Source organism: Oncorhynchus nerka, linkage group LG20 (genome assembly GCF_034236695.1).
Source record: "Oncorhynchus nerka isolate Pitt River linkage group LG20, Oner_Uvic_2.0, whole genome shotgun sequence".
Taxonomy (NCBI): domain Eukaryota; kingdom Metazoa; phylum Chordata; class Actinopteri; order Salmoniformes; family Salmonidae; genus Oncorhynchus; species Oncorhynchus nerka.
Genome location: NC_088415.1, coordinates 74566985 through 74580998, shown reverse-complemented (window position 1 = coordinate 74580998; position 14014 = coordinate 74566985). Strand labels below are relative to the sequence as shown.

The 14014-nt window shown below is 41.8% G+C and overlaps 1 protein-coding gene across 2 annotated transcripts in view; it reads left to right on the top strand.

Moving 5' to 3' along the window:
* The first annotated feature begins 2017 nt into the window (after positions 1-2017).
* The window catches only part of LOC115103129 (solute carrier organic anion transporter family member 5A1-like), a 30342-nt gene continuing 18345 nt past the window's right edge, over positions 2018-14014 (top strand). Inside the window, exons 1-2 of one of the 2 annotated variants that reach the window (XM_029623795.2) lie at positions 2018-2787; positions 4685-6018. In XM_029623795.2, the coding sequence (XP_029479655.1) occupies positions 5082-6018 (937 nt within the window). In that variant the 5' untranslated portion in view covers positions 2018-2787; positions 4685-5081. Of the gene's footprint in view, positions 2792-4684; positions 6019-14014 lie in introns of both variants that reach the window. The other variant, XM_029623794.2, reaches the window with a different exon arrangement.

Below are 14014 nucleotides of genomic sequence, written 5' to 3'. Positions count from 1 at the left end.
GTGTAATTACTGATTGACTTGGTCTACAATTCATGTCACTGTCCCATAAAAGACACATGGTTGACAGTTTTGGTAAGACATTTAATGAAGGTTTCCAGAATGTAATTATTCAGTTGCACACGAAACCACATAAAACTGAATCATAATAAGACTGAACAAATTATCAAATCAGTTAGCCAAACGTACAACTAACTGTAAGATACTGTGCATGTGTTACATGGTATCGTTGCAACTTAATGTAAAGTTTGACAAGTTTAATATTTCCCAAACAACGGTTGAAATACTACCCCAATTTAAGGTTATCATAGATCTTGAATGAATACATTTATTTGTGTTTGACATACAGTACAAGTCAAGTTTGGACAGCTCAATGGTTTTTCTTTATTTTAACTTTTCTACATTGTAGAAAATAGTTTGTCTTCACTATGAAACCAAAAAAGTGTTAAAGAAATCAAAATATTTTTCAAAGTAGCCACACAGAACACTCCTGGCATTCTCTTAACCAGCTTCATGAGGTAGTCACATGGAATGCTTCAACAGTCTTGACCGAGATCCCACATGCTGAGCACTTGTTGGCTGCTTTTCCTTCACTTTGCGCTCCAACTCATCCCAAACCATCCCAATTGGGTTATAGTCGGGTGATTGTGGAGGCCAGGTCATCTGATGCATCACTCTCCTTATTGATCAAATAGCCCTTACACAGCCTGGAGGTGTGTTTTGGGTCATTGTCCTGGTGAAAACAAATGATAGTCCCACTAAGCGCAAACTAGATGGGATGGCGTATCGCTGCAGAATGCTGTGGTATGCATGGTGGTTAAGTGTGTCTTGAATTCTAAATAAATCGCTGACAGTGTCACCAGCAAAGTACCATCACACCACCTCCACGCTTCACAGTGGGAACCACACATGCGGAGCTCATCCATTCACCTACTCTGCGTCTCACAAAGCCACGGAGGTTGGAACCAAAGATTTGGACTCATCAGACCAAAGGACAGATTTCCACCGGTATAATGTCCATTGCTCGTGTTTCTTGGCCCAAGCAAGTCTCTTCTTATTGGTGTGGTTTCTTTGCAGCAATTTGACCATACATTTATTTGGGCTGCATCTGAGGTGCAGTTAATTGCCGATTTCTGTGGCTGGTAACTACTGCAGAGGGTAAATTCATTAGAGGTAACTCTGGGTCTTCCTTTCCTGTCGCCGTCCTCATGAGAGCCAGTTTCATCATAGCGCTTGACGGTTTTTGCGACTACAGTTTAAGAAACTTTCAAAGTTGTTGAATTTTTCTGTATTGACTGACCTTCATGTCTTAAAGTAATGATGGACTGTCATTTCTCTTTGCTGATTTGAGCTGTTCTTAACATAATATGTACTTGGTCTTTTACCAAATAGGGCTGTCTTCTGTATACCAACCCTACCTTGTCACAAATTATTGGCTCAAACGCATTAAGAAGGAATGAAATTCCACAAATGAACTTTTAACAAGGCACACCTGTTAATTGAGATGCATTCCAGGTGACTACCTCATGAAGCTGGTTGAGAGAATGCCAAGAGTGTGCAAAGCTGTCAAGGCAAAGGGTGGCGACTTTGAAGAATCTCATCTAAAATATATTTAGATTTTTTAAAACACTTTTTTGGTTACTACATGATTCCATATGTGTTATTTCATAGTTTTGATGTCTTCACTATTATTCTACAACGTAGAAAATAGTAAAAATAAATAAAAACTCTTGAATGAGTAGCCGTCTCCAAACTTTTGACTGATACTGTACATCACCACATGGTTGGGCCATCCAAGCACAGATACCCAACAAAACTAAGTATTACTTTCAAGTATTTTTAATTTACTCCACTGGAAATGACCTGCCATCCAGTAAAGCTGGTAAATGCTACTATGTCAGTATTTAAATGTTTTTGTAGGAAGTGAACATGTTTCGGAATGCAACAAAGTCACGCATGAACTGAGAGGATGTTATCACTGGCAGGTGCCAGATGCAGGAGCAAACCGACAAGTTACATTTACATTTAAGTCATTTAGCAGACGCTCTTATCCAGAGCGACTTACAAATTGGTGCATTCACCTTATGACATCCAGTGGAGCAGCCACTTTACAATATTTTCATTTTGTGTGCCCCCAGGTCCGAGCATGCAGAACAAGCTGGTGTCCAACCAGCAGATGGATGAGATAGCAGCCAAGCTGGGTGCCCAGTGGAAGAACCTGGCTGGCCAGCTGGAGATAAAGGCCGCAGAGATCCGGGAGATTGAGACAGACAGCGAGGATGTGGACATGCAGGCCAAGCTGCTGCTGGTGGCCTGGCAGGACCGCAAGGGGACACAGGCCACCGTTGAGAGCCTGGTTACAGCCCTCACCGCTGCTGGCTTCCCCAAGATCGCAGACATCCTCAATGAGACATAGATCATTCCCCCCATCTATTTCTCAAGTGATCATAAATCTGCAGTGACCATTAACAGCTGTATGGTCAAGTACTGGGCTTTGTACAATAAGCTGATTCTAGATCGGTTTTTAGGGGCAACTCCCCCCTCTCCCTCCCGACGACACTTCCGCCCCAGTAAAATCGAACCAATAAGGTGGCTCACTCAGTCGGACGCTGCAGAAGCCTATAACCTGGGTTGTGGTAAACATCTCAGATGTTTTTCCGTGAGAAGGTTGTAATGGACAGCTTTCTACGGGATAGGATGACGATGGTTTTATCTGGTGCAATTTGATAACGGCCGTCAAATGGGATTTTCGTAGGAATTAAGGACCCTGATGTTGCTTAAAATCGTCAGGTTGGTAAGTAAAATTTGTAAACCAGCGTTAAACGTTTTCATTTATAACTACAACGCGAGCTACAAGCCTGCCACCAGCAGATCATCAGCAGTTCACCAGAGCTAACCGCGGTTTTTGGTTAGTTCGCGTAATGGTAGGCTATGCCTACTCTGGGGATTGTGATTGAAAACAGGTTCACGTCGGTAAATGCTAACAAGCCAGTCACCGTTTTTTTAGTAACATGTCCGTTTTTATTCAATGTCAAGACTGGTTTAATTTGTTCGTTTTCATGTCTAGGTACTGGTAGTTACAGTACCTAGCTACTCGTTAACGTTGCCTCTGGAGAAGCCAAGGGTTTACAGCTTCCCCTGCTTTGGCTTCTCGGCTGGACGCATCGACCACAGCTGGTTATAGCTACAGATTGTTACACCAGATGATGTGATTTAAGAAATATTTTTGCTATCCATTACCGGGAGTTACAGGTTACCTACTGTTTGGAGTAACAGATCATTTTCGACCAACCTTAACTTGGCGATGCTAGTTATCTTCGTTCTCGATTTGGCCAAACATGTAACGTTATCTTAAACGTCCGTGTCCAGTTGCAGGTGATGTTTGAATTTAGAAAATTCTCCATTATTCAAGTAAAAATAATATTTTTGTTCTATAAATAAACCCTACAATGTTACGCTGCTATCTTGTCTTTCAAATATTTTCTCATTATATTTAGACCGGTACGTGTCATAATGACATGCCGCACTTTGGTGTGGACCCACCTGTCTCTGCGAATGAGAGATTTAGTCTATCTGGCCCGGGTTAACCCGTAAAGAGGAGTTTTGGTCGGGTGAAAAGTGATTTGCATTAGTTTTGGAACTGAGCAGACTCGGCGTGAGCCAGAGCGGGGCACCTGGCTCACGCCGAGAGTCTGCTCAGTTCCAAAACTAATGCAAATCACTTTTCACCCGAACCAAACTCCTCCCCACGGAGGACTCAAAACAAAAGCCATTTAAGCATGATTCTGCCTTTTCACACCCAGAAATGATTGCTTTTGATATAAAACGCTTTATCTGCCTTCCCAATGTAAATGTATGTTTCTGGATGATTCACCATGCTGCCTTGTTGACAACATGTCCGATTGGTGCAGATTTTACTGTTTGATTTGAGAAGGGCGCGCCTCCTCTTTCGCCCAATGATGTTACGGGCCATTGCCCGTTCAACCGGGGCCAGCGTAATATAACTCACTCAATATTTAAAATTGACAAGATGGCGGCGTACACATTGTTGGATTACTTCATGGAGCAAAACAATTACTTTAACCGAGCATTTTCTAAATTCAAACGCACCACCTGTAACATTTTAGAAGATGCGTGTTTGGCCTAATTGAGAACAACGATGGTATCGCCAAGTTAAGGTTGCTATAAAAAAAAGATCTGCTACACCAAACAGTACCTAACCTGTAACTCTCAATAATCGATACAAAATTTTTTGGTTATATCACATTATCTGGTGTAGCTAATCTGGCTCCATGTGAACTACAATCCCGAAACTCTGTTTTAACGTTTATAAACTTCAATGATCCTCACGTGCGATATGGTTTTGGAAACATACTTTCACATCAAAATAATTAAACCAATACAAAATATATATAAATATATATTTGCTATATACGGTTTCATTTACAACACTTATGGCATTTTCATTTCGTTACTCATCGATGTTCAGAGACGCTTTGATGGCTAATTAGAACAGGTGGTTGATTGTCCTCTGTAAACAAGTGCTGTAAAACATTTTAAAAAATGGCAGTGTGGGAACCCTAACCCTATATAGTTTATGACAATGATGACATCTAACTAGAGTGTATGGAGGGAGGTGAAAACATTCAATATGTGTGAAATGTACCTTTTATCTTCTTAATTGAAGGTGATTCCAAGGGAACCATGTCAACACCACTGTGTCATCTGCCCATGTCTGCCATTTTCTTTCTGCTTGACTCAAAACACCAATATCCTCCACCACCTGCCAAGTAGTGATGGGGAGATCCTGCAGCAAATCTTGCTAGCTGAAGGCGTGAGAGTCAACGAAACTAGCGGCCTCTACCTCAGAATCACATGCTGGCAGAGCACAAGTGTTTGCGAGATAAACAGAGGCAGCAACACTGATAAGCCAATGCAGAAACCATATGGCCATATTTTCTCAATTTTATTGGGCCTGACTTGCAGCCTGAATGAAATGTGTATATTATAGTGTCAGAAATGCAGTGATTGGACTTTTAAACCTACACTTGTAAATTCAGCCAGCTCAACAACCACAAAACACAATGGCTTCCGGTGACCACAAAGAGATGGATCATGAGTTATTGAGTCAAAATCAGTACCCTGCTGGGAGTAACTTCAAGTCCAAGAGTTTGCCCACTCTAAATGACTCAGGCCAGCATAGCAAGGCCTTGTTGACCAAGTCTTTGCAGCAACAGGTGTCAATAACAGAGGAGAAGAGTACTGAATTCATCCAACTCCCACAGAGAATCAACCTGAACCAACCTTTACCTGAATCGCCCACCAGGACTAACGTTAACTATTCCCCTTCCAGGTCTAGTGTGGTGGGGATGAGTCTTTCATTTAACACAGAGACGCAGGTCAGCAAACCCAGGCGTAAAAATGCCTCAAGACTACCCCTGATGCGTTTACCCACTAGGAAATACATGAGTGTGATTCTCGAAGACTCTCGCTGTTTTTTATGCTGCATGTGCTACCTGACATTTATCCAGTCACTGATGGTGTCTGGCTACCTTAGTAGTGTCATCACCACCATAGAGAAGAGGTACAGCCTCCGGAGCTCTGAGTCTGGTCTGCTCGTCAGCTGCTTTGACATAGGCAGTCTGCTAGTGGTGGTCTTCATCAGTTACTTCGGAGGCCGAGGGCAAAGGCCCAGATGGTTGGCCGTGGGTGCAGTGTTTATAGCCGTCGGCGCAGCACTCTTCTCCTTGCCTCACTTCATCTCCCCTCCGTACCAAATCCTGGAGGTGAACTCCTCACGGGGCAATGAAGGCCTGTGTATGAACCACAACGGCAGTGGCAAGGACTTCCTGGATTTGTCCTCCTGCCCCAGAGACCAAGAGGGTAATGAACACAACCTGTACGTGGCCCTATTCATCATAGCACAGATCCTGGTGGGTATGGGGTCGACACCCATCTACACCCTGGGACCCACCTACCTAGACGACAACGTCAAGAAAGAGAACGCCTCACTTTATCTTGGTAAGTAACTGTGTGTCTGTCATGGGGTTTGAAAGATGTGAAGATTACAACCAAATTTAATATACTACAATGACATAAGGAGGGTAGCTCAGCTAGCAAATATGTATTGATCAGGCCCAGGGCACGAGACCAACATTTTCCCCTGGTGGCACTGGTACCACTAAGTTTTTCAGTTGGTTGCAGCATCCCGTGATTTGGTTGCACCATTATTCTTTTCCGGTATCACGCAATAGAAAAGTAGGTTGGTTGTAGGTTGGTTGACGGAAGGAACCACTTCACAAAATAACATAGATTATTATCACTAGATGATGGATGGTTGCTGGTCTCTGATACAATGAATTATATCTCCTGCCCTTGTGGCCTTGAGCAAGGCACTTAACTGCACTGATGGGCTACTGTATAAAACACATGTGATCTGTCAACCCTCCATCTGGAGAGCTACTGGGTGTGCAGGCTTTTGGTCCAACCCTGCTCATCAAACACAAGTCTGCTTATCAAGGTCCTGTTGAGCAGCTGATTTGTTAATTTTTTTACAGTGTGTTTGAGCAGGGCTGAAGCAAAAAAGCCTGCACACCCAGTAGCTCTCCTGGAGAATGGTTTTCCATCCGGCAGCATTACAATCACAACCAAATACTTATGTCTTTATGATATAATTCACTCATTCAGTGAACCAGGGATCAAATGGCTGAGGTGGGCGGTGTAGTTACTGACTTAACATGTTTGTCAATTTGTAGGGCTAAAATGTTCATGGTAGATCTTGACAGCATAGTTACTTGTACATTAGGCTTTTCCAGGAATATTTTTTTTACTTTGTCAGAATTACGTGGCCAGTATTGAATGGAGGAGAATCCTAGCTTAACAACAGTGTCAGAATTATTTGTTAACACCCAATTTTGATCCCTTGAGACTGTTCTACAACTGGAGTATGTAGCATTGGTTTCATCAACTGTGCACCTGTATCAACTGGCCATTTGCGGTTATTCTCGAGTACCGGTGGAAAGGTATTTTAGGACATGACAATGACATTAATGCATGCTAAATAGTTAACAAGCAAGATTACCATCCAAACTACACAATGTTTTGAATTGGCTATCTAGGTAGTCTGTTGTGCAGTATATCATTATTTTACCTGCTGTGCAATGTCTCCTCTCTCAACGGCCCACTGGCACATACACAGGTGATGCACACACCATGACTTTTCCAGGATTTTCATTGCTGACTAAAAATGTGCTTTAACTGAGCAAATAATTCACTAACTAGCAATGCATATCAACAAATGTGCGCACACACTAGGCTCGCTTTGAACTCAAACACGTCTCACGACTGCATGGTTGAAAGACTACTCATGCCTGCCAATGCAGAACTACAATTATGCTCCGATGGCCTCCGTAGTGATTGGCAGGACCGTGCCCAACACATCGCATCCGGAGGACGCGTTGATCCAATTCTGATCGGAATAGCCTGATTCTTTGATATTGTGATTATTGCATGAACTTGTTTTTTTACTTGTCCATTTTGACTACTTAAATCTACTTGTCCAACAATTTTTTAAAATTTTCTTCTTGCAAGCCTACAAGCGTTAATGTTGAGCCCAGAGATTACTGAGAGGGTGTTTAAGAAATAAGTTGTTTAATTATCTTTTCATGTTGTGATTCAAAATATGAATGTGCAACCTAATCCAGTGACTGTCATGCATTTTGGGTAGACAATTATGCTATTGTTATATTTTACTGTTAAAATAGTGCTCCAGAATTAGTCTAGGCAGCCGCTAGTGGGCACTAGATCTCCAGTATCGTCTAGGCTTAATATACTCAGCTGGTAATACACTTGTCTCCAACGACTGGTTCGTACATAACATCCAACACGAAGGCTACAAAGGTATGGGTTTCCTCCTTAACATGCTTTCATGGCGTGCCGCTGGAAGAAAACAGGAAAATTATGCGTACCGTCTTTAATATAACTACATTTTCCGGCTGTTGCACACTGCGTTCAGCCAATCAGGTTGCAGCAGCCTGTTTACCTCTGCTGAATGCTGGGCGCAACATCACAAAGTAGCATTAGCCATTCAAGCAGGCTTTCCACCTGCATCTGCCTATACACAAGGCCTTACAATACACATGTCTATTACGAAATTCGAACCAGGGTCTCTAGTGGCACAGCTAGCAACTTCGCTGCAGTGCCTTAGACCACTGCTCCACTCGGGAGGCCTGGCTACTTTGACTTCGGTTATTCAATCAATCCTTGTCCCTTTCAACTGTCGTCCTAGATCTTCTCCTTCCAGTGCTCTGAAACAATGTGAACTCATTAAGACCTTAACACTGAAAGAAAAGACTAGTTGTGAAACAGGCTTGTATTCTGTGGTGGCCTGGTGCCTGCCTCCATTACACTCAGAAAAAAACCTACACAAAGGGATTAGCTCCTAGCATGTGTCCCAAATGGCACCCCATTTTTGGTTTGTTTATATATATATATATATATATACACACACACACACACACACACACACACACACACACACACACACACACACACACACACACAGTGGGGCAAAAAAGTATTTAGTCAGCCACCAATTGTGCAAGTTCTCCCACTTAAAAAGATGACAGAGGCCTGTAATTTTCATCATAGGTACACTTCAACTACGACAGACAAAATTAGGAAAAGAAATCCAGAAAATCGCATTTGTAGGATTGTTAATGAATTTATTTTCAAATTATGGTGGAAAATAAGTATTTGGTCAATAACAAAAGTTTCTCAATACTTTTATATACCCTTTGTTGGTAATGACAGAGGTCAAACGTTTTCTGTAAGTCTTCACAAGGTTTTCACACACTGTTGCTGGTATTTTGGCCCATTCCTCCATGCAGATCTCCTCTAGAGCAGTGATGTTTTGGGGCTGTTGCTGGGCAACACGGACTTTCAACTCCCTCCAAAGATTTTCTATGGGGTTGAGATCTGGAGACTGGCTAGGCCACTCCAGGACCTTGAAATGCTTCTTACGAAGCCACTCCTTCGTTGTCCGGGCGGTGTGTTTGGGATCATTGTCATGCTGAAAGACCCAGCCACATTTCATCTTCAATGCCCTTGCTGATGGTAGGCTTTGTTACTTTGGTCCCAGCTCTCTGCAGGTCATTCACTAGGTCCCCCCGTGTGGTTCTGGGATTTTTGCTCACCGTTCTTGTTATCATTTTGACCCCACGGGCTGAGATCTTGCGTGGAGCCCCAGATCGAGGGAGATTATCAGTGGTCTTGTATGTCTTCCATTTCCTAATAATTGCTCCCACAGTTGATTTCTTCAAACCAAGCTGCTTACCTATTGTCTTCCCAGCCTGGTGCAGGTCTACAATTTTGTTTCTGGTGTCCTTTGACAGCTCTTTGGTCTTGGCCATAGTGGAGTTTGGAGTGTGACTGTTTGAGGTTGTGTACAGGTGTATTTTATACTGATAACAAGTTCAAACAGGTGCCATTAATACAGGTAACGAGTGGAGGACAGAGGAGCCTCTTAAAGAAGAAGTTACAGGTCTGTGAGAGCCAGAAATCTTGCTTGTTTGTAGGTGACCAAATACTTATTTTCCACCATAATTTGCAAATAAATTCATAAAAAATCCTACAATGTGATTTTCTGGATTTTTTTTCCTCATTTTGTCTGTCATAGTTGAAGTGTACCTATGATGAAAATTACAGGCCTCTCATCTTTTTAAGTGGGAGAACTTGCACAATTGGTGGCTGACTAAATACTTTTTTGCCCCACTGTATATTACTGCACTATTTTGACCAGAGCCTTATAGGGTGCCAATTGGGACACAGCCCGTAGTCGCCTTTCTTCTCCTCAACCCTGTCTCTAATGATGTTCTTGTGGACGGACAGTTCACAAAGGACTTGGTGCTTTGATCATGCGGTCTGTCTTTTGGTGCCAACCAGCAGTATGGTGGCTGGTTATGCATTGGCCAGGATGTGAGGGGGGGGCCCATCAGGACCCACCCGCCTGGCTGGAACACACTATCAAATGACAGCCATCAGTGCTCTGGTCTAAAGTAGTGAACTACATAGGGAATAAGGTCATTTGAGACAGCCTAGAGTGGACAACACTAATGGTCCTTGACAGATCTCTGGTCAGTATAGCCACAGACAGTTACTCTGTGAGGACAGGATGTGACTGTTGGGTAATATAGCAACGGTTTATTAATTGTATGTTCATGGACTTCCAGGAAGAGCCATTTATGAACTTTGGAAATGAGAGAATGGACCTATAGTTAGTCCAAAAAAGGCTAGATGACCAACGTTCTTTACCAGATTAAGAGGGTGCCTGCAGTATCCTATAATCTGAGATTGTATACACAGTGTATATATAATCTGTGTATTATATATATAATCTGTTATGTAGCTCAGTGTAGGAGATTTTGTTGCTACTAGAGTTATTACATAGGTAAGGTTATTATGAGGAGTGTGGACATGTCTGACCAACAAAATGCAACATTTTCTGCGACTGCACTTCTAATAATATAAGAACGGGTGGGCTGACATCATCCTGAAACAAAATATTATTTTATTCTGAGTGTTATGTTATTTAAAGAGGCACACGTTGAAACAGACCCAAAAAGAGGGGGTGTTCCATGAGAGATGAATACTGAAAAAAATAAAAATAATAGGTCCGTGTTAATCATTAGACAGAATAAAAGATATTGCCTCTCAGCACCGGCAATAGATGCATGGCAATTCAAGTAGACCTAATACAGTAAGATAACATACTTCACATACAGTGACTAGTGAAAGTCTATGCACAGTTTTTTTGGACACATTTTACTGCCTTAAAATTAATGATATTATAAAAAGGGATTAAGTTGGATGTTTTTCCCCCTACCAATCTAAATAGCCTGCTCCACAAATTCACAGTGAAAGAGAAATTATAAAACCATTTTCTAAATTTATAAAAATGAAAATTTCTTGATTGCCTATGTCTTCCCACCACAGAGATAATACTTGATGGAAGGACTTTTGGTAGCAATTATAGCTGTGAACCCATTTGAATAAGATTCTGTCAACTGCACAACTCTTAGGGCAACATGCACTGAGTTTACAAAACATTAGGAACACCTTCCTAATATTGAGTTGCACTCACATTTTCCCTCAGAACAGCCTCAATTCATCGGGGCATACAAGGTGTCGAAGCATTCCACAGGGATGCTGGTCCATGTTGGCTCCAAGCTTCCCACATTTGTGTCAAATTGACTGATGTCCTTTGGGTGGTGGACCATTCTTGATACACACGGGAAACTGTTGAGTGTGAAACCCAGCAGCATTGCAGTTCTTGACACACTCAAAACGGTGCGCCTGGCACCTACTACCTTGTTCAAAGGCACTTAAATATTTTGTTTTGCCCATTCACCCTGAATGGTACACATAAACAATCCATGTCTAAATTGTCTCAACTAAGGCTTAAAGATCTTGTAACCTGTCTCCTCCCCTTTATCTACACTGATTGACGGTGATATCAATAACAGGCTGACTGCACCGCTCGCGTCACGTGCACTAGCGTTGCAGAATAAATTTAGAAATCTATATTATTCAATTGTCTGCGTTGCCAAGGGCTAAAATAGAAGTCAGTTCTATTTGTGATGCAGATCGCCCTGCAAGTCCTGCCTCTCCTATCCTCATTGGTTTATAGAAGCAGGTACCTACGTGCCATCTCCTCATTGGTTATACCCACGTGCGTGACTGAAACAAGAACGAGGTCAGTGGCGGTAATGCATCTAATTTATGAAAGTTGCCAATTGCAATAAAGTCGAGAGAAGAAAAGGCCTGGAAGGAGGAGAGATGACTAGAAATGATTTGGTTGACCGTTTTGTGTGTGGATTGTCAGAGTAGAGGACCTAAATAACAATTCAATGTTTATATCCCAGAACAAATTAGTTAGCAACTGCAAGCTAACTAGCTAAATTGCCATAAATGTTTAATGCTCTTCAACCTCTCCCCAAATGAATGTAATTGGTTGTTTGTTTTGATATTTTAACTTCTTGGTGACTGGGGGGCAGTATTGAGTAGCTTGGATGAATAGGGTGCCCAGAGTAAACTGCCTGCTACTCAGCCATATGAGCTAGAATATGCATATAATTAGTAAACTTGGATAGAAAACACTCTGAAGTTTCTAAAACTGTTTGAATGATGTCTGTGAGTATAACTGAACTCATATGGCAGGCGAAACCTGAGAAAAATCCAACCAGGATGTGGGAAATCTGAGGTTTGTAGGTTTTCAACTCATAGCCTATCGAAGATACAGTGGGATATTGGTCATGTTGCACTTCCTAAGGCTTCCACTAGATGTCAACAGTCTTTAGAACCTTGTTTGATGTTTACCGTGAGGTGGGGCCGAATGAGCAGGTGTCTGGCAGATTGCCACGAGCTCGTGACACGTGGTCATGTGAAAGTTGGCTTGCGTTCCATTGCTATTCTACAGACAAAGGAATTCTCCGGTTGGAACATTATTGAAGATTTATGATAAAAATATCCTAAAGATTGATTCTATACTTCGTTTGACATGTTTCTACGACCTGTAATATAACTTTTTGGACTTTTCGGCCGACCTTTCGGCTGGACTTGCACGCGTGTTTGGATTTGTTTACTAAACGCCCTAACAAAAGGAGGTATTTGGACATGAATTATAAACTTTATCGAACAAATCAAACATTTTATTGTGGAACTGGGATTCCTGGGAGTGCATTCTGATGAAGATCATCAAAGGTAAGTGAATATTTATGTTATTTCTGACTTCTGTTGACTGCACAATATGGCGGGTATCTTTTTTGGCTTGTTTGGTCTCTGAGCGCCGTATTCAGATTATTGCATGGTATGCTTTTTCCGTAAAGATTTTTTGAAATCTGACACAGCGGTTGCATTAAGGAGAAGTTTATCTAAAGTCCCATGCATAATAGTTATATCTTTTATCAATGTTTATTATGAGTATTTCTGTAAATTGATGTGTGTCTCTGTAAAATCACATGTTTTGGAACTACTGAACATAACACGCCAATGTAAAATGAGATTTTAGGATAGAAATATGCACTTTATCGAACAAAACATACACGTATTGTGTAACATGAAGTCCTATGAGTGTCATCTGATGAAGATCATCAAAGATTAGTGATTCATTTTCTCTTTCTGCTTTTTGTGACCCCTCTCTTTGGCTGGAAAAATGGCTGTGTTTTTCTGTGACTTGGTGCTGACCTAACATAATCGTTTGTGGTGCTTTCGCTGTAAACCCTTTTTGAAATCAGACACTGTGGCTGGATTAATGAGAATTTTTATCTTTAAAATGGAGTAAAACACTTATATGCTTGAGGAATTTTAATTGATATTTTTGTTGTTTTTGAATTTGGTGCCCTGCACTTTCACTGGCGGTTGGCGGGGTGGGACGGTACCGTCCCGAATATCCCAGAGGTTTTAACTTGCGTGTCGTGATCACGTTTAGTGTGGGGGGACAGAATAAATGTATGCACGATGGTGCACGCCGGTTTGGGTTTCGTGTAAGGGATCAAGGTGACATCCAATAAGTAATCAAAGCTTCCACATGGATTCACCTGGTCAGTCTGACATGGAAAGAGCATGTGTTCCTAATGTTTTATACATGTAATCCCTTTTTTTAAAGTTTGGCAAAATTGCTCAAGCTCAGTACATGTGGTTGCGAATGATTTTCAAGCAAATTCAACACAGGACTGAGACTGACTACTCCGGAACACTCAACACCTATTGGAAAACCATTCTGGTGTACCTTTGGCATTAAATGTTGTATAGTTGTCCCGCTGAAAATAAAAACTCTATTCCAGGGTTAGGTATTCAGATGACTGAGGCAGGTTTTCTTATAACTTCTAACCTTTCATATTTTTGTTGTTGTCCCGACAAACTCACCAGCTGCCGGTGACAAGCATACCCATAACATAATGCTGCCACCACAATACTTAAATGCAGCACTCTCTTAGTCTGTGAAAGAACATTGGTTATC